This window comes from Microtus oregoni, unplaced genomic scaffold, assembly GCF_018167655.1.
Source record: "Microtus oregoni isolate MIOR12 unplaced genomic scaffold, Mior012 000035F_ref0000213, whole genome shotgun sequence".
Classification (NCBI taxonomy): domain Eukaryota; kingdom Metazoa; phylum Chordata; class Mammalia; order Rodentia; family Cricetidae; genus Microtus; species Microtus oregoni.
The window spans coordinates 27,656,352-27,681,057 of record NW_024543094.1 but is presented as its reverse complement, the minus strand read 5'-3'; the positions used below and the strand labels follow the sequence as shown (position 1 = coordinate 27,681,057).

Sequence of the window (24,706 nt, the reverse complement as noted above, 5' to 3'; positions counted from 1 at the left end):
CGACGCGGGCCAGGCCTCCGCCGAGCCAGCCCGGAGCCCAGCGTCCAGGCTGCAGCCCGGCGCGGCCGAGAAACGCCCCGCGGCGGCTAGGCTGGGCTTGCCGGGCGGGCCTCCTCCCGGACGCTCCCGAGCAGCGCGGGGAGAGTGGGGAAGGGCACCGGAACTGGGCTGTGAGAGAACCCTGCGAGGTCCCCCAACAGCCAGCTCCCTCAGAGCCCGGGAGATCGCGGGGTCCCAGAGGCTGGGGTAGAACACAGCAGCTTATTTAGCGGAAAGGCGGAGGAGAGGGGTGGCGGAGCAGCTGCACCTCACTGCGCATGTGCGAGGTTTCCAAAAAAAAAAAAATTTTTTTTTTAACTTTTGCCGTTCTGAGTAGTCCCAAGCCAAAATGTCTTGTGCAGTGATTATTTCAGAAACTAATTAGCTATGTGCGCTGACTCCTGAAAGTCACTGCAAAAGTACAGAAAAGGTTTGCGAGGTTTCTGAAACCTTTGAAGTAAAAATAGCATCACTTGTTTATCAACTCTTCAGGTCCGTTCCTCTAAGAGAAATGGGCAGAGTGGACAGCGAACATCGCTGAAAAGTAGAGTGAATTCAAGGACCCCAGGAGCACTACATATTATTCCTACAGAGGACATGCTTGCGCTATCGTGAATTATTGTTTCAGAAGTAAGATGAATATTCTAAACTGAATTATTTAAATTTACTTCTTATTCCACTATTAACCCATATTTAATTTTATACTGAAGAGCAACCTTCTCATACAAATAGCACAAAAGATAGTTCCCATGAAGAAAATATGATTACCTTTCCCACTGATGCGAAAAACGTAGTCTTTACTGTAAAGGAATGCTTTTCTGTTCTGGAAGCCTTGTTCTCAGGGTGAAACAATATGGAACTGCTTATCGTTTTATTTACAAAGCAAGGGTAAAAAGTTTCCAAATAATTTCAGCATTTTTATGGACATATTCCAGAGAGAAACAGCTGCTGGAATCTTGGTGTTACCAAGGATGTGTGATGCCCAGCGTGGAGAGACTTTCCCTAACACAACAGGATAGAAAGCATTGGGTTTTTATTTTAATGTGGCACTCCTGTGCTGTTACAAATGGAGGGCAGAAGCTCCAGAAGAGAGGCACTGGCACCACTGCGTCTGGGAAGGGTACCCCAGACCCATGGCAGACCAAGATAGCACAGTAAACTTGGAGCTCTACTTCCACCTTTGAGTTCAGAAAGACTACATGTACTATGCTAAAGTTCCTGAAAATGCGTTTCCCGAAGCCTAGTTTAAAGGTCGCCCAGATTATCCAGTGTGGGGTTACTTTATGGCAATGGATTTCCTACAAATGTGTTCTCCAAAGAGGTGGAGGCACACTAACAAATGAAGTTTTGGATCAGAATGATCATTTGGTAAAAACCAAGCAGGTTCCATTGAATCTGGTAGCCTCTTTCTCCTCAGGAAGGGAAAAGAAAAGAAAAAAAAAGATGAGTTTGAAGAAAACCCAACTGAAAATACTTTAAGAAAATTGTCGCGAGGATTAGATGGAAACAGCTGGTAAACACATTTCTCAAGCTTCCCCGACCGAGTTCTTCAGTTACAGTGGGGAACAAACTGTAATGGATCATGTTCAAAGCAAAAGTCACTCCTCCCATGAGCTAATTACTGATAACACTAATTTGTCTGATTCCTGAACAGCTAAAAGTATATCGCTGCATCTTCCCATAGTGACACGTTCCTGGACAGTTGGGAACTGTGCTTGCTGAACATAGGAGTTTTGTTAAGAAAGCAGGAAGGAAATCAAAATCTGAGTGGCAAGAGTCTATAGAAACGTAACTGCTCCCGTTTTTTCTTTCTTTCTTTTTCTTTTCTGAGAGTCGTTTGTACATGCATGATGGAAATGGCATGGTTTGTCAGACCTAATTGGTTGGTTTTTGAGTTCTCATACAAGTTCTACAGCCTTAAGGGTGTAACCTCAAGAGCAGCAGTGTTCCAGGTTTTCAGTTTAAATAAAACAATAAAATCCATCATTATTCAAGTCAAAAGCAAGAATTCACATGAATATGAAAACACTTTAATCTTATCCTTCGGTTCACTGAAGGAGGCAGTTGTAATGAAAAGGGGAGATAATCTGTCTAAGTTGGCCAAAGGAAGTTGTTGGTACTTTCCTTTCTTGAAAGAAGGTAGGAAGAAATGGCCCCCACAGCCTCACCCTCCTGTTTTTAAGGCGCTAGCTGAGTGGTCGGTGAAATACAGGGTCAGGCTGCCTCTAGGAACCAGGGGGGCGACACTTCTTTTTAGAAGTAAACTATCTTAATGAACTTGACATTTTGAAAAACTTGAATGGGAACTACTTTTAATAACATTTCTATGAGTCATTTTAATGTATTTTACCATTGTGTGTGATAAAGACATTGTAAGCATTTATTAGTATAACGTAACGTTTATTGCATAGGCATTTCAAAGTGCCCAGTATTAGTAGAAATTCAGTACTAGCCCTCTGAGCATTCTCATAAATTGTAGAGACAGTTGGTGAGTGTCCTATGTTACTTGAAAATATGAAAAGCAATTTAAAAATCCCATTCATGGCCAATTTTACTTAAGCAAAATTCAGACATTTTGGGCAAGAAAGGAACAATGTTACAAATTCTTACCTTACAGAGTATCTCAGAATCCAGAAACATTTGCCAGATGTTTTAAAATACAACCCACCACATTTGAAACATAATTAAGTTAAAATATGTGTGGATGAGGGTGTCTGGTTAATGCCACTAACTGAGAAAGATGCTGAAGTTTTCACCGAGTCCACTCAACACAGTCAAGATTGTGCTCTAACACTAAGTTTTTGTTTTCTACTAAGGGTAGTTTAGTTCCTCTGCAAATCCGACAAATATTTGTTGAGTTATAAAAAAGATTCCGGAGCATACAAAGGTAAATAAGACAGGTGCTTGTCCCCCCCCCCTCCCCCAGGAACTCTGAGCTTAGAAATGTCAGCTCATTTGCGACTTAGGTGAAATTTCAAACCACAAAACCACTCAGTTAAATGTAATAGATACTTAAGGCCAGGGGAAGTATTGAGACCCAAAGAAATCTGGCAATGTGCATTTGTATAATAGTAGTTAAATAAAACACTTAGCAGGATACTTTAAAGACTTTTCCTCAGTAATACCTGTGTGAAACATTTTTTTGTTTTCAAAAGTTAGTATCCTAGGAACACACCCTGGCGCACACACAGTTGGGAGGGGGCGATACTTCTTGCCAATCACTGTTTGCAACTCCTCTGTCTACACCGACTAAAGCTGCTGTGGGTCCTCAAATGAAATCGGGTGGAGGTGAGGTCCTCTATCCACTTAATAAATAACAGGAACCAAGAACCTGCCTACAGTGTTTGAGCCAACGCAAGTGATTAAATATTCGTGGTACACAAAGAGGGAAAGCCAGAGGTGTGTTTATGCGTGTGGGAAAGCCATCCCTAACCAAGAGCAAATACAGTGAGCTCGGCTTTGTGTTGTGTTGCTAGAAAGGTAGTGACCATCTTGGTGGTGTCGCTTTCTTTGACACGAACCTTGTTCCAATTAACTGGCCCTTGTAAAGGGGTTTTGACTTAAGTCGGAGAAGAGGGCATCTATAGCCTGTGCTCGGGAAAACGCTCTCAACTCGAAGGTGTGGGTTCCGCTCTGCACGGCAGTGTGCGCCGGCTGCCGCCCCCATTGTCTGCCGTGGGGGCTGGGCGAAGCCCCGACTCTGGCTTTCGAGCCCAGCCCAGGAGGCTGCGGGAGAATGAGGTCGCGGGTGGGGAAGAGAGCTGTCACCAAAAGCCACCCCTAGATCCTAAAGCTCAGTCCTGAGGCGTCCAAAGACGCAGCGATCCCCGCGCCTGCGGCGACGGTCCAGGCCGCGAATCGCCGTCGTGTGGTTGCTACTGGCAACCGAGCCTCCGCCGAGCGCAGCCCGCAGCAGCCCAAGGAAGGTGGCTAGGGAAGCTGCTGTGGCGCCCACAGGACGGTCGCCCCCGCCAGCTCCCCGAGGCCCTCCGCCCCCATGAGTGCAGCTGTGCTCGGCCAGGAGCCTGGAGGCCTCTGGCTCGGCGGCAGTGGCGCAGCCCTGCAAGCCTCAAAATCCTGGCGCCTTAAAATCGTGTTGTGAAAGCAACATGGCAGGCCGTACTCGAAGCCCCGCGGCCTGTGAAAGCCAGCAGATCGCTGAGTTCCCGTCCCGGTGTCCGCACCTTCTGTTGGTGGCTGCCTGTGGCCAAGCCCTGCCAGGCTCCGGGTGGCGCGCGGGTCGGCCTTTGTTCTCCACTCCGTGGGGGTCTGAATGTCGACCCCCGAGGCGCCGCCACAGGGGAGGGAGTGGGAGAAAGGCTGCTGCACTTAGGGCTGTGACTCCCGATCGCGTCACCCCGGGCCGCCACTCGTAGGGTCGCCTCTTTCCCCGCAGGGCTGGGTCGCATTTCCCCTTCTCACGCCTCGGAGGTGTGAGGCGGGAGAGCGGGGAGGAGAAATGGCAGGGCCCACGACTCCGTGCTGGGCAGAGGACAGTGCGGGGTACAAAGGTCCGAGGGAAGGTGTTCCCCCCTCCCCCAGGCCAGGCAGGGCCTTGCAGTGGCCAAAGGGGAAAGCTGGAGGGAGGATTTGCATTCGCTAAAACGCAGGGGGATGTGGATTTTATTTTTAAGAGCAGAGCCACGTGGGCGAGCCAGTTGTGACGTTCCACACAGCGTGCTACACAAATGCCGAACTCCGTCACCAAATGGCGGTTCCTGCTGCACTGACAGGGGATTGGCCAGCCCGCGTCACCCGTGGCAGGCCACTTTCACTTCCCTGCGGTCACAGAAGCGCTGGCGCCTTCACGCCCCGGCGTCCCCGCGCTCCCTGGCCGCATGACCCACTTAGGGGAGGGGACCCCGTTGGGCGATCCTTCGCCCCGCACCACGCTGCCCTCCCATCCGGGCGCCCCCCCGGGAGACTGGCGCGCTCCGAGGTACCGAGCTCTCCTCCCTCTCGGTCATCTGCGGGGACCTCGGCAGCTTCGCGTTTGCCGGGAGCTCAGCTTCCAACCATCCACCAAAACCCGGACTGCGAGCTGCAAGGACAGCTCCTTGGTGGAAGGGGAAAGGGCGCTGGGACAGAAGCGAGCAGAGAGGAGGAGGACAAAGAAGCGATTATCATGCAACCTCGGGTGAAGCCGCGTCCACGCGGGACTCGGCTCTGCGGCTCGGCCTCGCGCCTCGGTGACCTCGCGCTGCCGGGGATTGGACGGCCTCAGAGAAGGAGCCGTGTCCGGAGGCTGCAGCTCGGCAGTGGCCACAGCCCGGCAGTGGCCGCTCTCGCCCCCGGGCTCCGCTTCTGCAAGCCTGCAGAGTCCATCGGCCTCCGGGGCCCGGTGGGGCCTGACAACCTCGCTTTTAAATTTGGCGGGAGCGGCATCCGCGGAGCCGAGGGCGGCGCGAGGCGAGCGGCGCACGCGCAAAATGGCCTCCCGGTTCCTCGCGGCCTGTGCTCGCGCGGGGAGAGGCGGAGCGCACGGCGCGGGTCGGACCTGGAGCGCGTGCTGCTGCTCACGGGTAAAACTGAGAGGAGGACGAGGACGCCTCCTCCTAACCTGCTCCTGACCAGGAAGGCAGCTCTGCTGTCCAAGCGAGGTTACTTCCTCAGGTGTCCCGCTCCTTTCCACCCCGCACTGGAAACTTTCATTATTATTATTATTAAACAGGTGCGCCAACCAGAAATCACCCTGGTCACCGGCTTTGTTTTCCCCAACTGTTGGCCTTTGTTGGAATATCTTCCCTGGTTTCTGGGTCGTTTAGAGGGAAGATTCAATCTACAGCACTCAATTTTTGACGCGTTACCCTCTTATCGTGGTCCAAAGCTTTCTAAATCACCTTGGGTTCTAGCTGATATGGGACAGACTTGGAGAGCTTCCAACCTGCCTGAACCTTGAAATCATTTTGAAGTTGGGGTTTTATGACTGCCCAAAATTGATAGCAAGTAGGGATATATATTTTTTTGACATGTAGGTGACCAAGGGAACACCAGCTTTTTTTTTTAAGTTCTTCTGATAATCTCCGGAAGTACTATTTTTATGGCGAGAGTCAGAGAAAAGGTAATTCCACTCAAGTTTTTATTGAGTGCTTTACTATTCCTTCAAAGGGCTCAATGAGATTTCGGGATGAGTTTTCCACTTGAACATTTAAGAAAACCTGTAAGGTCCCTGGAATGATAAATGATTTCTGGCGTCGTCGTCTTGGTGAAGGCGGTTAGTGAGGTTCTTCATGTGACAAAGACCTCCAGAAATTACATACTAAGAAAAAGAAACTGATGCAAATAAAGGAAATCCGTTTAAGGAACCAAAAGAAAAAAAACGTTTTAAAAATTAACTGCGGAAACAGGAAACACTAGACTGTGTAAACATTTTTCTGAGACTTTCATAATCAAAGCTGGTGATCTTGAGATTTGCAGGGCGATTCTCTGGTTCAGGGATTCCGCGGGACTGTTTCTCAAGCCACGTTTACTGGCTGGAATGTGATAACTTGTTTCTCTTCCTTGTCCCATTGAATTCACGGGGTATTTTTTGGAGGAGGGCTGTTGTTTCAGGAGTCGGGATTTTTTTAGGTCGTTTTGGAAACGGCCACCTGTTGTACTGTTCATTTTATATAGGAAGAGACTTCCTTAAGAGGTATATATATGTATCTAACTCAAGAGCTTTACATTAGAGTAGGCGGTCTGTGCTCCCATTCTTTTAGGTGTCTTAAAGGGATATACAATTTTTGAGGTTTTTGTGTGGTGTTAGAAGATGTACTGATCTAACATCATGGAAGTCCTGTTATTTTAAATGGAATTTGAGTAAGAGCTTTTTTTGTTAGTTTCAATCTCTCATGGAAGCATCATCAGAACTTCTGTCATTCCTGGAGCGATGAGAGGAAAGGTGTACACTAAACCTTAGAGTACAAAGAGAAAAGCAAAACAACTTCCTTCACCCCAGGATGCTGAGTTCTTGGTGCAGAGTGCTTCTGAATCCTATTGCATCTAAACGCTATGGAGTGCATAAAAAGATCATACATCTTCATTTCTCGCTGATCTGTGCAAGTAGTGAGTAGCTCATGTGAGTATTTAAGTTCCTCTTATAGGCTTCAGAAGAAAAAAACTTGTTGATAGGCCCACACAAACATTACAGTGTAATGAAAGACATCACTGGTAGTTTAATTTCAAACCTTGGGGAAAATAGAAAAAGATAAAGGAAAGGTCCCAGCAGTTTGCTCTTGTTGGGTTTTACTTCCTGAGAAACTACCCTCTGAACAGACGCCCGCTGGAAATGAAGCAATGTGCTTAACTAGTTAAGTCAACTGAAGGGCAACCCTTTTCTACTCTGCAATTAACGGCCGGCCGGCAATTTAGGAGGTAAAAAGTACTTGGAAAGTGTTGTGCGTGTGTAAAGCAAGATAGATCACTATTTACACAACAGCAGCAGGGCCCCTCTTCTCTTTCGACCTTTAAGCTAAGTATCTGTGGGATCAATTTAGGCGTTTTCTGTAGACCACTTGGTTAACTTTGTATTCTAGCATTCTAGAATACACGGGATTAAAAGTCAAACTTTAAAATCAACTCTTCATGTATCGTGTACCCTAATTTGGTAAATTACAAAGTTAGGAGATTCAATAGATTTCACTTTCTTAAGGTGAGAATTTTTAAAGTGTTAACTTGGCAAAGGTTTTAAATCTCAATGGTAAGAGCAATAATGACTAGTCATTTAAGAAGCAAACCACGACTCATCTTTCTGTTGTTTTATTAGAAGACAATTTTTGACTGAAATATCTTTTAAGCTTAAGCAATTTTCAAATTGAGTAAGGGTAAAAAGCCTCTTCCCAGATACAATAAATGGAAGTGTTTTCAAGTATGGTGACACACTGCTGTGTAAGCCTTAAGTGCCTCTGACATTTTAACAAGCAGTTTCAGAAATAAGTCCATCATAGAGGGTGAGATGTCTTCTGTCCTGGATAATATCATGAAAACCTTGAGAAAAGCCTAGAAAAATGAGTTAAATTCACCAAAAATTGGCAAACATTGGTAACTTTTGCTTCAAAGGTTGTAAATAAACAGATACATCTTTCATTGGGCTTTCAAGCAATATACAACAAAGCATTTACTTAGCAACATCATTTGAAGACAATGTATTCTCCTTAGGCTTTAGCTCTTGTAATCCACTACAGGGTTCCCAAAACTTATGCACATTGTGCTTTTCATAGCATTTTTTTTTCATAAAAGATCATAGCTATTTTCTAAATGAATATCTTTTATTGAATTTTCCAATTAAAAATGAAATTTAATTTTACATCTATAATTAGAAACAACACACACAATAGGACTGTACAAATTTAGGTCAAAATAAAAATATATGTATTTTGTGGCTTCATAAAACATCATTTACTGAATCTTTAAAGAAAGCAGAAGTAACAGCAATATATGTAAAAGTAATGACTTAATGGCTATAAGCAAGACAAAGCAATAGAATTGTGCTTCTTTCGCAGACTGGAGACAATGAAATGCTTAGCTACAATTTCCCACACAAACATGAAACAATATTCATATAGAATAAACATCCTCACAAACAACTGATAGATGATGAACACACACTAAGTTCGACCAAAGCAAAACAGAATTGGTAGGGTCATTCATATTTTAAATTCAACATGTTTGCTCTATTTAAAAATACCTGTAGAAACTCATAATAAATTGCTTCTATTTCCAGACAATACAGAAAAGGCAGATTCCGTTAACTATGAAAACAACTCTTAAATTTGAAATTATTATTATGCCACATACACTAAAATCATTGCAGATAAAATGCTTTCCTTCAGCAATTAGCTTGTTGACTTAAAAAACTATTTTAGAATTCCAGTGATAATAGTATTTAAAAACACAATTCTATTTAACCAATGGAAAATTAAAACACTATTTCCATTTGCCTTGGTTAAAATTTTTCTTTACTGTAACATTAATTTTGAAGGTATTATTGGAGAAAAGCCAGAACTATGATGATCTGCCATTTGCTTCTAAGTGGAAAAGGATTTGAAACTAGTCATCAGCATTGAAACAAATTCTGTGCTGGTGATAAGTAAGCTTCAACACAGGGTGCACTATGGGTAACTGCAAAGGTCGAACCAGTTTGGAGAATTTTAACAGCTGTTTTTGAGTGCATGAAACACAATATTTTTATAGTATTTATAAATATATCATACAATACTGTTTCCTGTTATGTCATATACCAATATGGCATTGTACAACAAGCATAATGCCATCTGATTCTTACAAAAGCGAATCATTTAAACAAGTCAGTAAAATAAACGGTAGTACCCGCTTTTTAGGCATACAGATTGTAAAACTGAAGTTTCCTTTGATCATTTGCGTAGCAACAGAGAAGTAAAAATCAAACAGGAATTAAAATGGCTAAATATGCAAGAAATTGTTATTCACAGTGACATGGCTACATAGAATGCATTATTCTATGCTTATTCTTTCCATTTGTTGAATTTCAAGATAAAAAGCACTTGTTTTCTACAGGTTCACAAAACAGCATAATAACAAGAACAATCAAAGAGAATGTAATGTAGGCATTAGTTGGGATTAACAAACTATGGCCCAATGTTTCTACCCACTGAAGAACATTTCCAAATCCAAACAATGGCACAGAAACCATTCCACATCTTTCCTAACACAGAAAATCTTGCCTGCCTTCTCAAAACCCAATTCTTTACAGAAAAAAAATCTTTCTTTTCAATTAACATCCATATGATGATGTATCACATCTAGTCCATCTCTTATGGCCAAATTTAATGTCACTACAAAAGAAAGCAAACTGGACAATAGTCACATGTATTAGCATCTATAAAGCTGTAATGGATGAAGGTATCTAAATCAGGGGCTGAAAAATCTTTTCTTTAACAGTCTCAGGATTCAACCAGATGAAGTTGCTGATGACCCATTTATTGATGATTTTCGAGGTCTACTGGCAAAGGAAGATTGGTGATTACCACTGGGGCTGTTGCTGGTTCCATTCATGGTACTGGAAATGTGCGGGAACTGTGGGTGAGGGGACTGCACTGGAGTACTGGGGCTGGGCAAACAGGAAGAGGTGGAGGGGATACCTCCAGCTGGGCTGCTGGCCTTGTCACTCCCAGAGTCACTTTCCAGCTCTCCAGCATTGGTCAGTCCATCTCGCTGGTGACTCATCTTCATTCTTTTACAAGTTGGTCGAACTCTGTATTTCAAAGGAAGTGGGCCATTCTACAAAGTTAAAAAGAAAAAGAATTATCACTCTCAATTCTTTACATGAATTTGGCCAACATGAGCTAAGGGTAGAGAGCTACTTACTCTTCTCCAGGTATAAATATAGGCAATGTCCATTAGTGTATAGTAATCCTTTAAAGGTTCCTCTTCATACATGACATCAATCTATTGAAGTATATTTCAGGTATTCAGTGACAAAAAGACAAACACTAAATATAATCCAAAATATTTTTAAAAGCATCTTTGCCAGCTATTTTAAGAGATATCTTAAACTTTGCCACCAAATTTAAGGTTTCTTTGTATTGTTTTTTAAGGTGCCGAACCAAAAAATAAATAATGTAAGAATCTACATGAAATGCATGGGGTGGGTACCTGGAAAGTGTTAGGTATGTCCATTTTACTCCTGAGAAACTTCCTCAAGTGCATCACAGTCATTGCTGCTGGGCATCGTAAGTATCTTTTATCATTCACCTATAAGAACATTTACAAAAATAATTTTCTCCCAATTCCTAACCTTCAGGTAAAAAGAAAGTTTGAATTGCCTAAATATGATAAAAGGTACTAATATCCACACCAAAATGCAACAAAACTCTCAACTAGATATAATTGGAATTTACTATTAAAAATACTAAATCAACAAATTTCCAACACTATTTGGCCATTTAACACCATCACATGACTCCAGAGTATTGTAAAGGACAACATAAAATGGAGAACCAAAGGCCCATGTGTTTTTGTAATGTGGACATACCTCCTCCTTAGACTTCTCTTTGTTTACCTTCCGATCTGACCTAAGAGACAGACAATGATTGGTGAGACAAAGTATCTAAGAACTGCATTACATGGCACACATTTCCTGCAGAACTTACCTGTTCTGATCAAAGAACTCGATGGACAAGCTGATTATCTCATCATCAGTTATAATTCGCTTATCCTCATCTGCAACTTCTCCTCTGTCTTCATTAGAGCCATTGGACGCTATAAAGACATTTTGAAATTTGATTTTTAAAAAACTGAGTATTTTGTATATAAGAGGATAGAAGGGTTAATTTTGAGTAGACACAATAAATTATTAATAAATTTTCCTCCCCAAATAAAATATCTTTTGTCCCACCACAATTTACCATCAGCTGAAGGATGAGCTGCATAAAAATCCCTTCTTCTCTTCATTTCATCTGAAAGGCGTGGGAAGGGGAAATACAGAAATTTGGTACAACAGGTAAAACCAACATTTTTTAAAAATTTATTTAATCAAGTTACTCACTTTTGAAAAGCCCTGGAACTAGTTTGTATACAATATCTTGAAGAGTTTTATCTGACCTGAAAAAGAGTAAGAATCAATTAATATGGCAAAACTAGAAATGTTCTTAAGCTTTTGGTATTTTTTTGTGTTGTGGTTATTTTACTGATTGTGATACAGTGCAAAAGAACAGCGGTAAGGAAACAGTGAGGGTGCTGTAGTAGTTCTTCACACCCACTGAATCAAAGGAAGCTGCCTGTCTGTCATGTAACTAAGAACACAGAAAGGAATATGGGAACATTGGAAAATTATTCTTGTCCATCATTGAATCAATAAGGCAATGCACAAAACAGGGAAACTAGTTTTAAAGGGCAAAAAAGACACCTTAGAACACTGGAATAATACTGAGCTTTGTCGAAACATAGTCTTCATTAAGATGGCAAGAAATTAAAGTCCTATCCCCCAGAAAGAACACATATCAGATTAAGACTAAAGAATAAATTTCCTTCAAAGCAAAAACAGGGATGCCTTCCCTGCTTGTGAATTATGCAATTCCAGTAACCATTACCACCAAGAAATTTCAGCATTTTCCTACCTTATATTCAGTAGTGGTCTAGTTTTGTGAACTTGGACATCACATATAGGACAATATTTGCTGGTCTCCAAGTAACGCACAATACATGTTTTACAGACTAGAAAGAGAAACATAGAAAATTTTTTTGTAAGAGTGGAAAATAAAGGTTCAAGCATTAAAACTATCAGAACTGAAAATTCAAGGATGGGAAATGACAAAGTTATTTCTCAAAGTAAAAAAGTGAAACCAATGAATACCCTGAACACTACATACTGCCTAATTGTAACAAAACCAGCAACAAATCACTACATGTAAGAGAAAGAAAACCCCACAACTGTGTGCTAACATTTCCAAGGAATGTGGGAATGTTGCTAGTTTATCATCCAGAATGAGCTGTGAACTATACAGCCACAAGAAGGCTAACATGTACTTACAGGAATGTAGACATTCTATTATAGTAGTGGCATCAATGAAGTACCCTCCACAAAGTACACACATTAGGTGGGGATTTAGCTCAGTGATCTTGATTCTGGTTGTTCGATGCATTTCTGCTTGATAAAAGATCCTGCAAGACACAAAAATATTGACTATAATTCAAAGAGAGACTCAAATGATCTCCACAACTCTTCAGTAACTGTATACCCTAAAACGCTGGGTAGTTCATAAAATTTGTTTTATGTACAGCTGGACTCTCCAAACGTTTTCCACAGAAGGAATTTACTAATGAGATCAGAATAACCTCCACCGAAATGGTGTAAAAGGATCCAACTAAATTTACTTCTGGCCTCTCAGGTCATTCCCGGAGCGAGATGAAAAGGTCTGGAATGGGGGCTGGGAGCTGGGTGGATTCAGGTCTCTTCCTTCCATCTGTCCTCTAACTCCTCAGACACCATGCAGTCCCCGCAGATATTTACAAGTCACTGGGGCTTGATCTAAGTCTCCGAATTTACTGTGGAATTTCCTGCAGGTCCTCCAGTCAAAAACTTCGGGATTCTTCAGATGGCTCAAACAACCAGAACCTGGTAGGGCTCAGGCCCCACAAAGAGAAAGCACTCGGTGCTGCCTCCTGCATCCCTGGCATTTCCGGACTGGGTGCCGAGAACAGAAGCACCTCGTGGGCCTCTCCTGAGGCCTGGGCGCTGCGAACACCAGCGGGATGTGAGGGGCGGATCCCGAGGTGCCCCGGGCTAGGTCTTGCTCCGGATTCGGAACTCGCCTCTGTTGGGGTTTCCATAGCAACTCACACTTACACTTGGCATCCGGCCACCGCTGCAACTCTGCGAGGAGCTGGCCAAGCCAAGCCTCTGCGGGCGTGCGGGGTGGCGGGTGCGGGGGGAGGGGCGGGGCTGGGTCGTAGGGTGCGGATCTTCGGGTGACTGCCACCACAGTCCCAGCCCCAAAGAGAGTGTACCGGTCATTCCAGACACTCTCCGGATTTCTTCCACATCCATTGGGAGGGAAGAGCTACTTTCTTATCTTGCCGGGTTTTTTTTTTCCTTCTGTCTGTCCTGTTAGCAATCACTTCGTCAGAAATTTCACTTAGAGATCTTTTGAGAATTGAAAACTGTGCACTTAGCTCCAACCCGACAAGACTCAAGTTGCAGAGACATTTATTGAACTGAACCTCTAAGGCTCCCTTCTCTAATAAGTCCTCCAGTAGATCAGATGAGCCATGCAAAGTTTTTGGAAGGGCTAAATCCTGAAATCTGTTTTACAAGAAGAGAAGGAGGGACAAACCTCCGTTTGAATAAACTACCCTGGAGGCAAGAAAAACTACTTTAGTGGGTAGGATAGTGACTACATGTAAAAAGCCATGTGACCATCCCATTCCCAAAGCTAAACGCAGAGTAAAGATTGGAAGGGAAAAACAAATGCTATTTTCTCACCTAACTTCCATACAATACTCACAAGATGAAATGGTAATCCCAACAGATACATTTTAGAAATCTCACAGCTGAGAACTGTCAGCAACGTCATAGCAGAAAGTAATCAGGGAAGTCAATTACCCAGTGTACTGCTGTGGGATGCAGCTCCAATTACTACCCTTTCATTCATTGCAGACTTCTAACCAAGGCTGACCTTTCTACACCTGGCTGAAATACAGCCTCAAAGCTGTCTGTATTGGAAATCTAGGAACTTGCATAATTTTTAGGAAAATGCAATGGGGTTTAATTTTAAGGAAATTTTAATACAGATGAGGAAAAGAACAAGCAGCATACCCCAATGGCTGGAACTAATAGTGAGTCCTAAAAGATGGCCCAAACACAAAGCAAGCTTCTCCATGGTGGTGGCTCACTAACTTCAACCAGAGAGCATCTTTATTACTTGTTTTGAATACTGTCAACAAATAGTACCGATCTAAGTAGTAGAGAAGGTGTGGGTGGAATCATGTCTCTAAAGAGGGGCAAGATCCTAATGCAACCATACCTGGTGATTAAAGACCCCTGCCTACTGCTCAAAGGAAACTCCCCAGTGAGACCACAGGGTCTTTCCTAGAAAGATGGCCAGCGAGGCTGATACTCTGCCTAGGCAAAGAAGCACATCCTACAAAGCAGGCACCATAGGTTCACCAAAGGGCCCTGCTTCTCCCCATGTTACACAAGGCACATTCTATTACCTAAGTACAAATACTAACTCAAAGAACACTCGAGCCTCCGGAGAAGGTGTTCACTAATTACCCTGGAACATTTCAGGCACACAAACTTGACTAAAGGCTCTCAAATTCACCTTAAATTAGAATTCATGCAACTCTCTTACCTCAGTTGAAAATAATCTGGCCCCTTTTCCTATAACCATTCACAGTACTAATCAACTATCACTTTGCTATTGATACAAACCTCAATTCTTCATCATTTTATCTTACTGGATAGTACTGACAACCTAATAAAGATTTTCTGGAATGCTTAATAAAAACTTAAGAAACAATCTCTTGCACCAGAGAAACTGCCTGTAAGCCAGTAAAAATACAACAAACACACAACACTGAAAATACTCAATAGTTAAAACATGCCTTTATAGCTTACTCAGTAGGAGCTGTCAGTTTTTAGTTGGAGGCCTAACACCAGTAAGGTCAAAATGACGGAAAACAGAAGCAAGCTCTTATGGTAACAATCAGTTTGCTGACTGCAACCTAAGAAATGCAAATGAACTCCATAATCCCTTTGGGGGCTCACTGCTCAAATGCCAGGAAGGGAAAGTTGGAGGTGACTTGACTCATGGAGAGAACTTTGCCTATTAGGATACTTAACGTACATCTAAGAACTCAGTGGTAGAGCATTAATGGACTTATCAAATACACCTAAATGCTCACTTGGCTTACAAAAGTTTGTATGTGACCATATTTGAGTGTCTACACATGCATACACAATCTTTTACATAGCTTTAAGTTATTATTACAAGAGTATGATTTGCCCTGGTAGGTAATTTCAAATACTGCATTTTCATAGGAGATATATGGAAAAGAACTGGATATATCTATATCTATTTACGTAAAAAATCAACCTCTGAGAAATTCTGTCACTCGTCTATTTAAGACCCAGTGTCACTACATGGTCTCACAACTTGGTTACACACATGCCGTCAACAATTTACATCCTTTAGGATCAAGTCTTTACTATGGTTTACGATGCGTTTCCAAAGGCTGAGGGGGAGGGTCTCCTATAAAAATAGGTTGAGCTAACATCATACATCTGCATTTGGGTAAATATGCCAGAAATTTTGCCTACTTTAAGGGAAGGGGTTAACAGTCAATTCTCTTTCAGATATTGAACCGTGACCACTAAGCCCACTAAATCCTTTTATTGCAATTGGGAATGATCAAAGTCTCTCTCCTTGTTTATTTCCAATTATTAACTGTAAAGCTCTGGGGAAAAGATCACGCTCCAGTGCTGTCAAGTCCAAATGACTACGTAAACATAAGCAATCAATGCGTTAGTACTCCTTCCCCAAAGCATCCCCTTACTACATGACCTATGCTGACATTTAGTAAAATCTATACAACGCGGTGGACCTAAGCCACGAGTCTCTGCGCATCCCACAGAACAGGGCAAAGTTGTAGTGTCTTCGAAGGAAAAGAAGAAAAATGGGGGGGAAAGAAGTGGACAGAGAAAGGGAGCCTTCAGCAAGGCTAACGACCAGTCGCCGTCTTCACGCCAAAACAAAGCTCTAAATTTGAAATGCCCACCTCCTGGAGAGCTCGCCCCAAGTACGTATGGCACCCCTGTCCAGGACTCCCAACAAATAACACCTTGAAAACTTTACCCTTTCCAACACAAATGCACAAGACCTTGGAAACAACTGGGAACCGCCATCTTACCAGCCATCCAATTTCACACAAGTGTCCCTCCAACTTAAGTTAATAACATTTTTGTCCGGGCTCTCCCCAGCCTAACACCCACCTTGTCGGGATCGCTGCCCCCCACAGTACCCATCCCTATAAAATGGGGGCGTTCCCTGGAGGTTCAAAGACCTCCAGAGCCCTTTCTTCAGGAGAGGAGGGAAGACACTGGACCCAGGCAGCGCCCGATCTCAGGATCCCGTCCCCATTTCAGCAAAGTCTACCTCTCAACAAAGGGCGCAGCGGCCGCGGGAGCCGCGCAGGCTGAAGACACAAGTGCCGCTCTCGGGGACCATGTGCGGCGCGAGGGTGCCGGGGGGCGCTCGGGGGAGCGGGGAACTAAAACGTGGGGCGGCGCGGCGCGGTCGGGCGCGGGCGGCGGCTGGAGCGGCTGGAGCGCGGCCGGGCGGCGCTGGTGCGGGCTGCGGGGCGTCCGGCGCCGCGGGAGGTGGCGGGCGCGCGGGCGCGGGCGCGGGGCGCGGGCCGGTTGCCCACGCTGTCAGCTCCGCCGCCCCCCCACCATACCGCCCCGACCCCCACCAGTCCCCGGCCACGGCCCGCCGGCGCCTCGCCTCCTACGTACCCGGAAAGAGCGGCCGGCGCGAGGCGATCGGAGCGGGCGGAAAAGACAATGAAAGTTAAAAGTCGTTCAGCAGAAAATGAATGCGAGCCAAGCGGCCATCTTGGAGCGAGCTGCCGCCGCCGCTGTCAATGGGCACCGAGCGCGGCCGAGAGCAGCCGCGGCCGCCGCGCTCGGCTCATGCCGCTCCCCCGCCGGCCTCCTGCTTGCGCGCTGCGGCCTCCTCCTCCCGCGCGGCCTCCTCCGCCTCCGCGCGGCCTCCGCCGCCGCCTCCTCGGGGCCTCTCCTCCTCCTCGGCGCAGCCGCCGCCTCCCGGCCGCGCTCGGGGGAGGGCGCGCGGAGGGGCCGAGCCGTATTATTCTGCGGGGCTGGGAGGTGTTGCTAAGCCGGCGCGGGGCTCCCTCACCAACCTCCCCATTGTCTCGCCCGCTCTCTGCCTTTAATACTACGATTATTATTTCAGACTCGCGTGGGGGAGGCGGGCGGGCGGGGGGCGCCGAGTGTGCGTGCGGGCGGGGAAGCGGGGGAGGGGAGGAAGGATGAGGAGGGGGAGGGGAGGGTGGAAAAAAATGCACCGCTGAAGGCAGAGTGGAAACTGACACCGGCTCCAAAATGGCTCGGAGTCCGCCCGCCCCCTCCCCCCGCCCCCCGCCGGGTCACGTGCTCCCCTCATTCCTTAAGGGCGGCCTGGGAATTAGTGTCGGTGTAGTCGGGCCCGTGGCCGCCCCCTCCCCTGCGCGCCGCGCGCCCAGCCCCCTCCCCTCGCTGCGCGCCGCGGCCGCGACGGCGGCATTTCTCCACAGCGCCACACGCCGCCCTCTCCTCTCGGCGCGGCCCGCTCGGCCCCGCACGCCGCCCCGCCCCGCCCCCACCGTGTCTCCCGCTCGCGGAGCACACGTCCGCGGGGCCCGCCGCCGGGGGCGCCCGGCCGCTGCCCCCGCTAGGCCCCGCCGAACCTGCGCCGACTCAGGCCCGCGCAAACAACAGCGGCCGCCCCGCCCGCTGGCGACCCGGGAGAGGCGCGCGCGGGGAGCGGCCGGGCTGGCTCCGCGCGCAGGATCGGGCGGGCCGGGAGCAGGTAACGGGCCGCCCCGGCTGCGAGCGCGGCTCCCCGCACACCTTTCCCGCGGTGCCTGACCCGGGGAGGCGGGCGTCCCGAGGCAGCGCCACTCGGAGCTGCTTCGCACACACAGTCGTCACTCACACACAAACTCCAGACCGAACACCGCCCTTTGGTGGGAACACCACCTTATTTATTCAGGGACCGATACTTTGATAGGGCTTCAAAACGCTCAGAAAGGAATGCTTGTTAATACTGAAAATTCAGATGCTTAAGAGTATCTCTCCTAACCATTTCACATGTGTAAAAACGTGCCAAAACTTAATGGGTGTCGTAACTTCGAAAGGGCGCTCTTTTTCTCCTGAAAATGACATCCAGCTCCCACTGTCCTGCAGGAGCAAGGCGCGTCTGCTTTTCCTCTGGGCTCCTGGGGTCCCAAGTTACAGCTGAGTTGCTCTTTCCAGGCTTTTTGAAGCATCCTTAAGTTTTCCCACCAAGTCCTAAAAGATGTACACTCATGTCACAATTTTGGGATACAAGTAAGGAAGCCCCCAACTTGGAGCCAGCGGCAAGAAGAAAACTCGGAAGAACACCTTTACAGCGGAGTTTAACCGTTGGCAAATCAGAAGAAGCGCTTTCCCCACAGGACCTTGTCTTCGAATCAGCTATTCAAGTTCTAATTAAAAGAGAATTTCTCACAAAATTTTTGCAGCCAGAGACTATCTAAGTCATGTCTCAATTTCTCTAAGAAAGGTTCTGATTCACACACATTTTCTAACCTTTTAAAATTTCGCTAATATTTACAATAAAATGGCTGTAGATGTCTCTGGAATATTCAATTTCATCAAATTTCCAGGGATGATCTTCACTTTATTTAACTGGTAAGAAAGAAATTCGTTGTCATATCCACCAGTCAACGAAAATTCAATTTCTTCAGTTTTACATTAACAATATAAAAAGTTTAAAGAACTTAGGTGACTTTCCCTTTATAGAGTAATTTAAAACTACAGCTTTCAAAATACAACTTTGGAGGATTACTTTGTGAAAGGCATTTTAAACCCTTGTTCTTACTTTTGCTCAGTTTTGATGAATCAGACACATGATAAATTTTACTGAGAAGTCTATTTTAATTAGAGAAAACAGCAAATACATGCTATTGGAAATATTACTATCATACTTCTAAAAATACTTTTAAAAAATACTTTTTAAAAAATCTGCTGCATTTCTGCATTCCATTCTCCCTTTGCCATTAAACCCTGAACCAACCTTCATTATCTGATGATAGATGGACTACAGTTCTCAAACAGGAAAAAGCATATTCAGAGATCCTGATACTGTACCTGTAACTGTTCCATGCTGCAACTAAAGCTAATCTCTGGGTGGGACTGGGAGTCACTGTTCTATGGAAGAAGAAAAATGCTGTTTATTAGAAGGCAATGTACACTTGTGTTGCACATAACTTGTAGACCAGGGTCTGTACATACCTCTACATTTAAGGTCACCAGATATCCAGGTCGGTACATCTTATGAAGTTGATTGGTCTAAAACAACAGAAAACACTAGGATTTAACCTAAAAAAAGGAAAGTTCCCTATATCCCTCTACAAAGAGTTTGTTAAACTTTACCTTTATCTGATATTCCAAGCGCCAGGAAACATCAGTTACATGAGGGAGAGCTCTGCCTATACTGAAAGACAATGGTAATTTTGTAGTGTCTACAGAAAACCTTTCAGTATCTACTAAACCATGTCTTCTCTCCTCAACCACTTCATCCCACTCTGAACTTAAAGTTCTGCTCAACTTCGTCATCAGATTCCAAAGAGTAAAAGCAGTAAAAGCATCTAAGGTTATATCAAATTCTATCTTTAAAAACATTAGTCTAACTTCAACTGGTCCACATGCCCTTTGGCCCTTTTATTTTGGGTTAGGATCCCAGGATTTTTGGCCCTGTTTTGTTTCACACCAGCGCGCTCTATTCATGACCCACAAGTGAAAAGTGCCCCAGCTTGTCACCTAATACAGTACCTACCTTCCCAGCAGGGTTTCAAGAGAATTCTTATTATTCTGGGAAGGGGGAAAAAAGAAAGAAAACACGTTTTTACAAACAAGAGCAGGGGAAAGGGGACTAATTGCTAATTTAAAAGTTTAAAGTACGTAACCTGATATTCCGTACAAAATATTTCTATCCGATCCTGGTCAAATTTACAGTCTTCGAGGTAAGTGCTGCGGGGGGGGGGGGGGGGGGGCACCAAGGTTTTAGTCTCTGTCTTTAAAAAGTGATTGAAGTTACAATTGCAAAGATACCACCTACAAAGTAAATGGGCATTTAGATAAAGCCTGTACCTTAGAGTGGATTTGTCAACCCGGTGCTTCCCTGCCTCCAGTATGTAAGTTGCAGCAGCTGCATGACAATGCTTTAAAACCACAGGGTCGATGTGTTTCAAGCCTGGGTGATCTAAAATAAATTAATTGCTAATGATTACAAATTCTTTAGACCCCTGTCCCTAAGAGGGATTATTTTGGTTTGGGTAAAGCTTCCTTTGAAAAAAAGGTAACAAAAATTCAAGTGTAAATGAACGGGATGAACAAGGTCAGGTGCACAACAATAAGCAGAATACATCAATAATGTGCTGTCAATCTCTTTCCATCACCTTTTATTTTTATCCCAATATTTTTATCCCAATATTTTTAAAAATACCAGGCCTCAAAGAAAAAGGGCAGTGGTTGCTGGGTGGACTGAAAGCAAAGGAGAAACTGAAGGTAGTTTACATAATGTAAATTTCAAAATGAACAATTTTCAAAAAATGATATTTTAAGAGTAATTGGTTCCGTGGACATAAATACACCAAGGAAGCTTGACAGGAAAGTAGCATACATTAGAATGTACAACAGAAATTTCAAAATCGCACTATTTACACACACACACACAACCCTCTCGGAGATTAACCCAGGTGGTGGTTACTATTTTTTGCTTGAAAAACAGCTTCCACTTTCATACTTTTTGTCCAAGTGTCGAGTATAAAACCGGGGGTGAGGGGTGGGGGCGGGGGACAGACACAACAGATCTGAATTGTGTTGATACATTTAAGGAAATAACCTAGAAGTGATTTGTCTTAAAGTACGCTCTTAATCCATGACAACGGCATTTTGCGACCAGACAGGCATTTAAACTGTCTCTCTTCCTGGTAACCGCTGCAAAACAAAAACCATTATGCGCCCTACTTGAAGGTTCTGGGAGGGGAAGCTGGATTTAACACACAACTTCAGTGTTGCAGTGATCGCAGGATCCGGAGGTGTTCTCTAGGTGGAAAATGTCAATGCTGTTTGACCCAGCCGAAACTGACCCTTTTCAACCCCCTCCAGTCCAGCCCAGGGAGCCTGAATCACAGGACCTCCCCAGTTGAAGTCCAAGTGTCAAAACAGCCGCCGCTCCGAGAAGGCTGAAAACCCCACACATTTAGGCCACAAACAAGACTTGAAGGCGGCTTTACAAAGGAACAAAGAGAGTGGCAGGAAAACCAGGCCAGGAGCGTGGAGCCGGCCGCCTGCAGGTGCCCCGCAGGGGCAGAAGGGAGCTCAGGGCCCGCTCGGGTCCCCACACTCGGACCGAGCGCCGGGCAAAGCCCGGGGACTTGCCGGGACCGGGGCTGTGCCCACGGCGCCGGGCTGGCGGCTCTGCCGGGCGCCCCTCCGCCCAGGCCACGGCGGCGGGCGAGCCGCTTACCTAGCGCGGCCTCGTCCGCCCGGGCGTCCAGCAGGCTCTGGAAAGCCGCCCGGAGGAGAAGCGCGAAGGCGTTGGAGTCAAAGGAGCCGGGATCCGCCAGCGTCTGGAAGCCTCTCTGCACATACTCGGAGAGCTCCATTGTGAGCGCGCCGTGACCTTCGACATGCGCACCACGTGACTCGCGACGCGCGCCCAGCTGATCGGTCGCGCGCGCCCGCGGCCGGGCGGCTCGGGGAGGTTCGGCGATGGCTCGGGACGGTTCGGGGAGGTTCGGGAGGCGGCTCGAGGAGGTTCGGGAGGGTTCGGGCCAAGCTCGGGCGGCGGCTGGGCCTCTCTGCCTCGGCCGCTCTGCGGGCCTTGCCCCGGGCGCGCCGGCCTTTCCTACTCTCTTGGAGCCGCTGGCCTCGGCCTCGGCGACCGAAGACGCCCAGTGGACTCACTTGGCGCTCACCTGGAACCGCACCCGCTCTGTCCCCAAGGGGCCCGGGGCTGGGAGGCAAGGAATCAGTCCACCGCCACCGCGGCGAGAAGCGGGGCTTCGGGACAGCGGGAGACTGCTGGGTGTCTTACTCGCCGACCTAACCCACAGCGCTGCCCTTTTGCGGGACTGTAGACAGCTAAATACACCAATTTTACCTCGTCTTTGTCATTTCAGGAATATGGCAATAGATTCCTGTGTTATGTGCACGGAGACACAGGCATAAAGAGCGGGTGTGAGCGCGCCGTACTTAACAATTGGCAGATTAATAAATTATTCATGAACATATTTGACAGGATTATTAAAATTTTTATATGCTACTTCATATAAATATCTTTCAAACGCACTGTCATATAAATTCTGTGCTCCTAAACTTATTACGTCCGTGACTTTAATTACTCAGTAGAGTCTTCATAATATATATGAGATGGTTATCTTAGTAAAGTACGCTTAGGAACGGCAAGATCTTCAGTAGAAATGAGTTACCTTTTCAGATACCCATAACTTCAAAGACAAATCCTGTATAAAGTTTAACTCCCCCCCCCTCATCCCTTTTTTTTTTACTACGAAGTTGGCTTAGGAGAACAAGAATAGTTCTTTGTAAAGAAAACCACGAAGTAAAAATACGTTAGGCTTTTTTTTTTTTAAAGAGAGTTTGAGAACTTAAAAAAAAAAATCCAGTTTTTGAAGGATGGAGGAAAGGGCCATGGAACAAGAAACGTGTTTTACTCTTCCGGAGAAATTACACATAACGTCAGATTCAACATGAACCACTCTTGTTTGCCTTAATTTCGGTGCCTATTTGTGGGGGAAAGGTTATTATTAATGAAGTCAATACGCCACGACTCACCGACGTGTGGACAGTACCCCACTTCACAGTAACAGCACGCAACGTTTTAGCCTCCAACAAGCTGAATAGCGCTGCTCAGCCGAACTTTGAAAGCAGGAGCAGTCGTCTCCAGGTGAGAACACAGCGGGGAAGGCTTAGAAGTCTCCTTAGGGTTCTTAGGAAACAAACACGTATTAATTGTGCTCTTCTTTCTTTCCACGTCTCTATTTCTTTTTAAATTCTGCACCCTCATAAAATGTCAGTTGAAAAATTTCGAGATAACTTGATTTTACAGGGCAGAACCATCTATATGTTAATATTAACAACACTGAAACATTCTGTTTATTACACATTTTAGGACCACCGAGTGTTAGCATTCAAATAGAATTAGAGCTGATAGCTCTGATCATAGTCTAGAATCAAAAATGGAAAGATAAATGTGTGAGCATGGGCTTCTAAGATGCTGTCGTTGAAAAGAGTAGCAAACAAGGGGTTGCAAAGCTAAGAAACTCACGGTGGTTGTCTCCCATGGCCTCACATCACCCTCCTGCCCACGTGCCAGTGCGCAGAGGGTATGGCTCTTCTGTATCAAGAGATTCATGCGTTAGGCCCCAAAAATGGTTGCATTTCCAGGTCTCCCAAAAATTTAACCATAATGTTTTCTCATGCTAATAACTGGGTTTTCTTACTCTAACATTTACCATTTAAATTTCTTTGTATTCCCTTTGGTGAAGACACAGGACTAAATATTTCATTTAATGAGCACGTGTGTCTTTGACAAGCCATTGCCATGTATAGAGACATGTGCATTCAAAGTCATGCTGCAGACTTCCTTGGCCACAGTGGTAAAATCAATGCATTTTATGTTGCTAGAAACTGAATAACATTCTCAAAGTGAGCAAGTAAGTACTTAACAATTTTGTTTCCAGGCTGAAACCAAACTTCATTAAACTTTACAAATTTTTGCAGACTCAAAGCCAATGGACTGTGTCTGACCTCAAAGGGCATTTTAAAAGAAGACTTGGGGGGAGCTGAAAATAACAGCATTCAAACATCTTCATGTCAACAATGGACCTTGCTTCTATTGTTACAAATACTGAAGTACCACATACTGATAAATTTGTTTTACTTTTTAAGAACCTAGATATTATTTCAAGAACTCAAAAGCATCATTTTTAAAAGCATGTTTTAGAGTTTCAGAGAATGTTGTATCCTTTGAACATTCTGTTTGTTTTAGCAACTCAATGCTGGCCACTGCACTGCCGTTACAATGACAGTTGACCTGGACTTTAATATGATCTCTGTGATCAGCCTTCCCCAAAGGTCTTAGCATTGTACATTTGTTAGTTTTATGAATTAAGAAACAATTTTTAGGTGAACAAGTACTTTTGCTTTTGTACAAAGCAAACTGAGAGGAGGTATCCTGTAGTTTAAGGAGGCCATTAGACATCTGTGGACAGGAAATTAAAGCTAATATTCAGGAAGGCCTACAAGATATGCCAAAGTTTACCAGACTATAGGAAAGAGGGCCTATTTGATTCCTGCCCATCAAACAACCTGCTCGTTCTCGGAGAGAGAAGAAGGCAACAAATATCTAAAGATTAC

The 24,706-nt window shown here is 45.3% G+C and overlaps 2 protein-coding genes across 2 annotated transcripts; both read right to left on the bottom strand.

Annotated features, from left to right (window-relative positions):
- Positions 1-7,763: 7,763 nt before the first annotated feature.
- On the bottom strand, positions 7,764-17,448 carry Bmi1 (BMI1 proto-oncogene, polycomb ring finger). Its single transcript, XM_041630702.1, has 10 exons — positions 17,015-17,448; positions 12,530-12,660; positions 12,117-12,213; positions 11,546-11,601; positions 11,406-11,456; positions 11,151-11,259; positions 11,033-11,072; positions 10,654-10,752; positions 10,366-10,446; positions 7,764-10,278 (listed from the first exon to the last, which is right to left on the bottom strand). Exons 2-10 carry the CDS (start codon positions 12,639-12,641, stop codon positions 9,949-9,951), a joined length of 975 nt encoding a protein of 324 aa, XP_041486636.1. The 5' UTR covers positions 12,642-12,660; positions 17,015-17,448; the 3' UTR covers positions 7,764-9,948.
- A 794-nt stretch (positions 17,449-18,242) lies between these two features.
- Commd3 (COMM domain containing 3) lies at positions 18,243-21,980 on the bottom strand. Its single transcript, XM_041630703.1, has 8 exons — positions 21,795-21,980; positions 20,414-20,525; positions 20,230-20,293; positions 20,100-20,134; positions 19,697-19,757; positions 19,556-19,612; positions 19,412-19,471; positions 18,243-18,571 (listed from the first exon to the last, which is right to left on the bottom strand). The coding sequence occupies exons 1-8, from the start codon at positions 21,931-21,933 to the stop codon at positions 18,512-18,514; spliced, it is 588 nt and encodes a 195-aa protein (XP_041486637.1). The 5' UTR covers positions 21,934-21,980; the 3' UTR covers positions 18,243-18,511.
- Between the last annotated feature and the right edge of the window lie 2,726 nt (positions 21,981-24,706).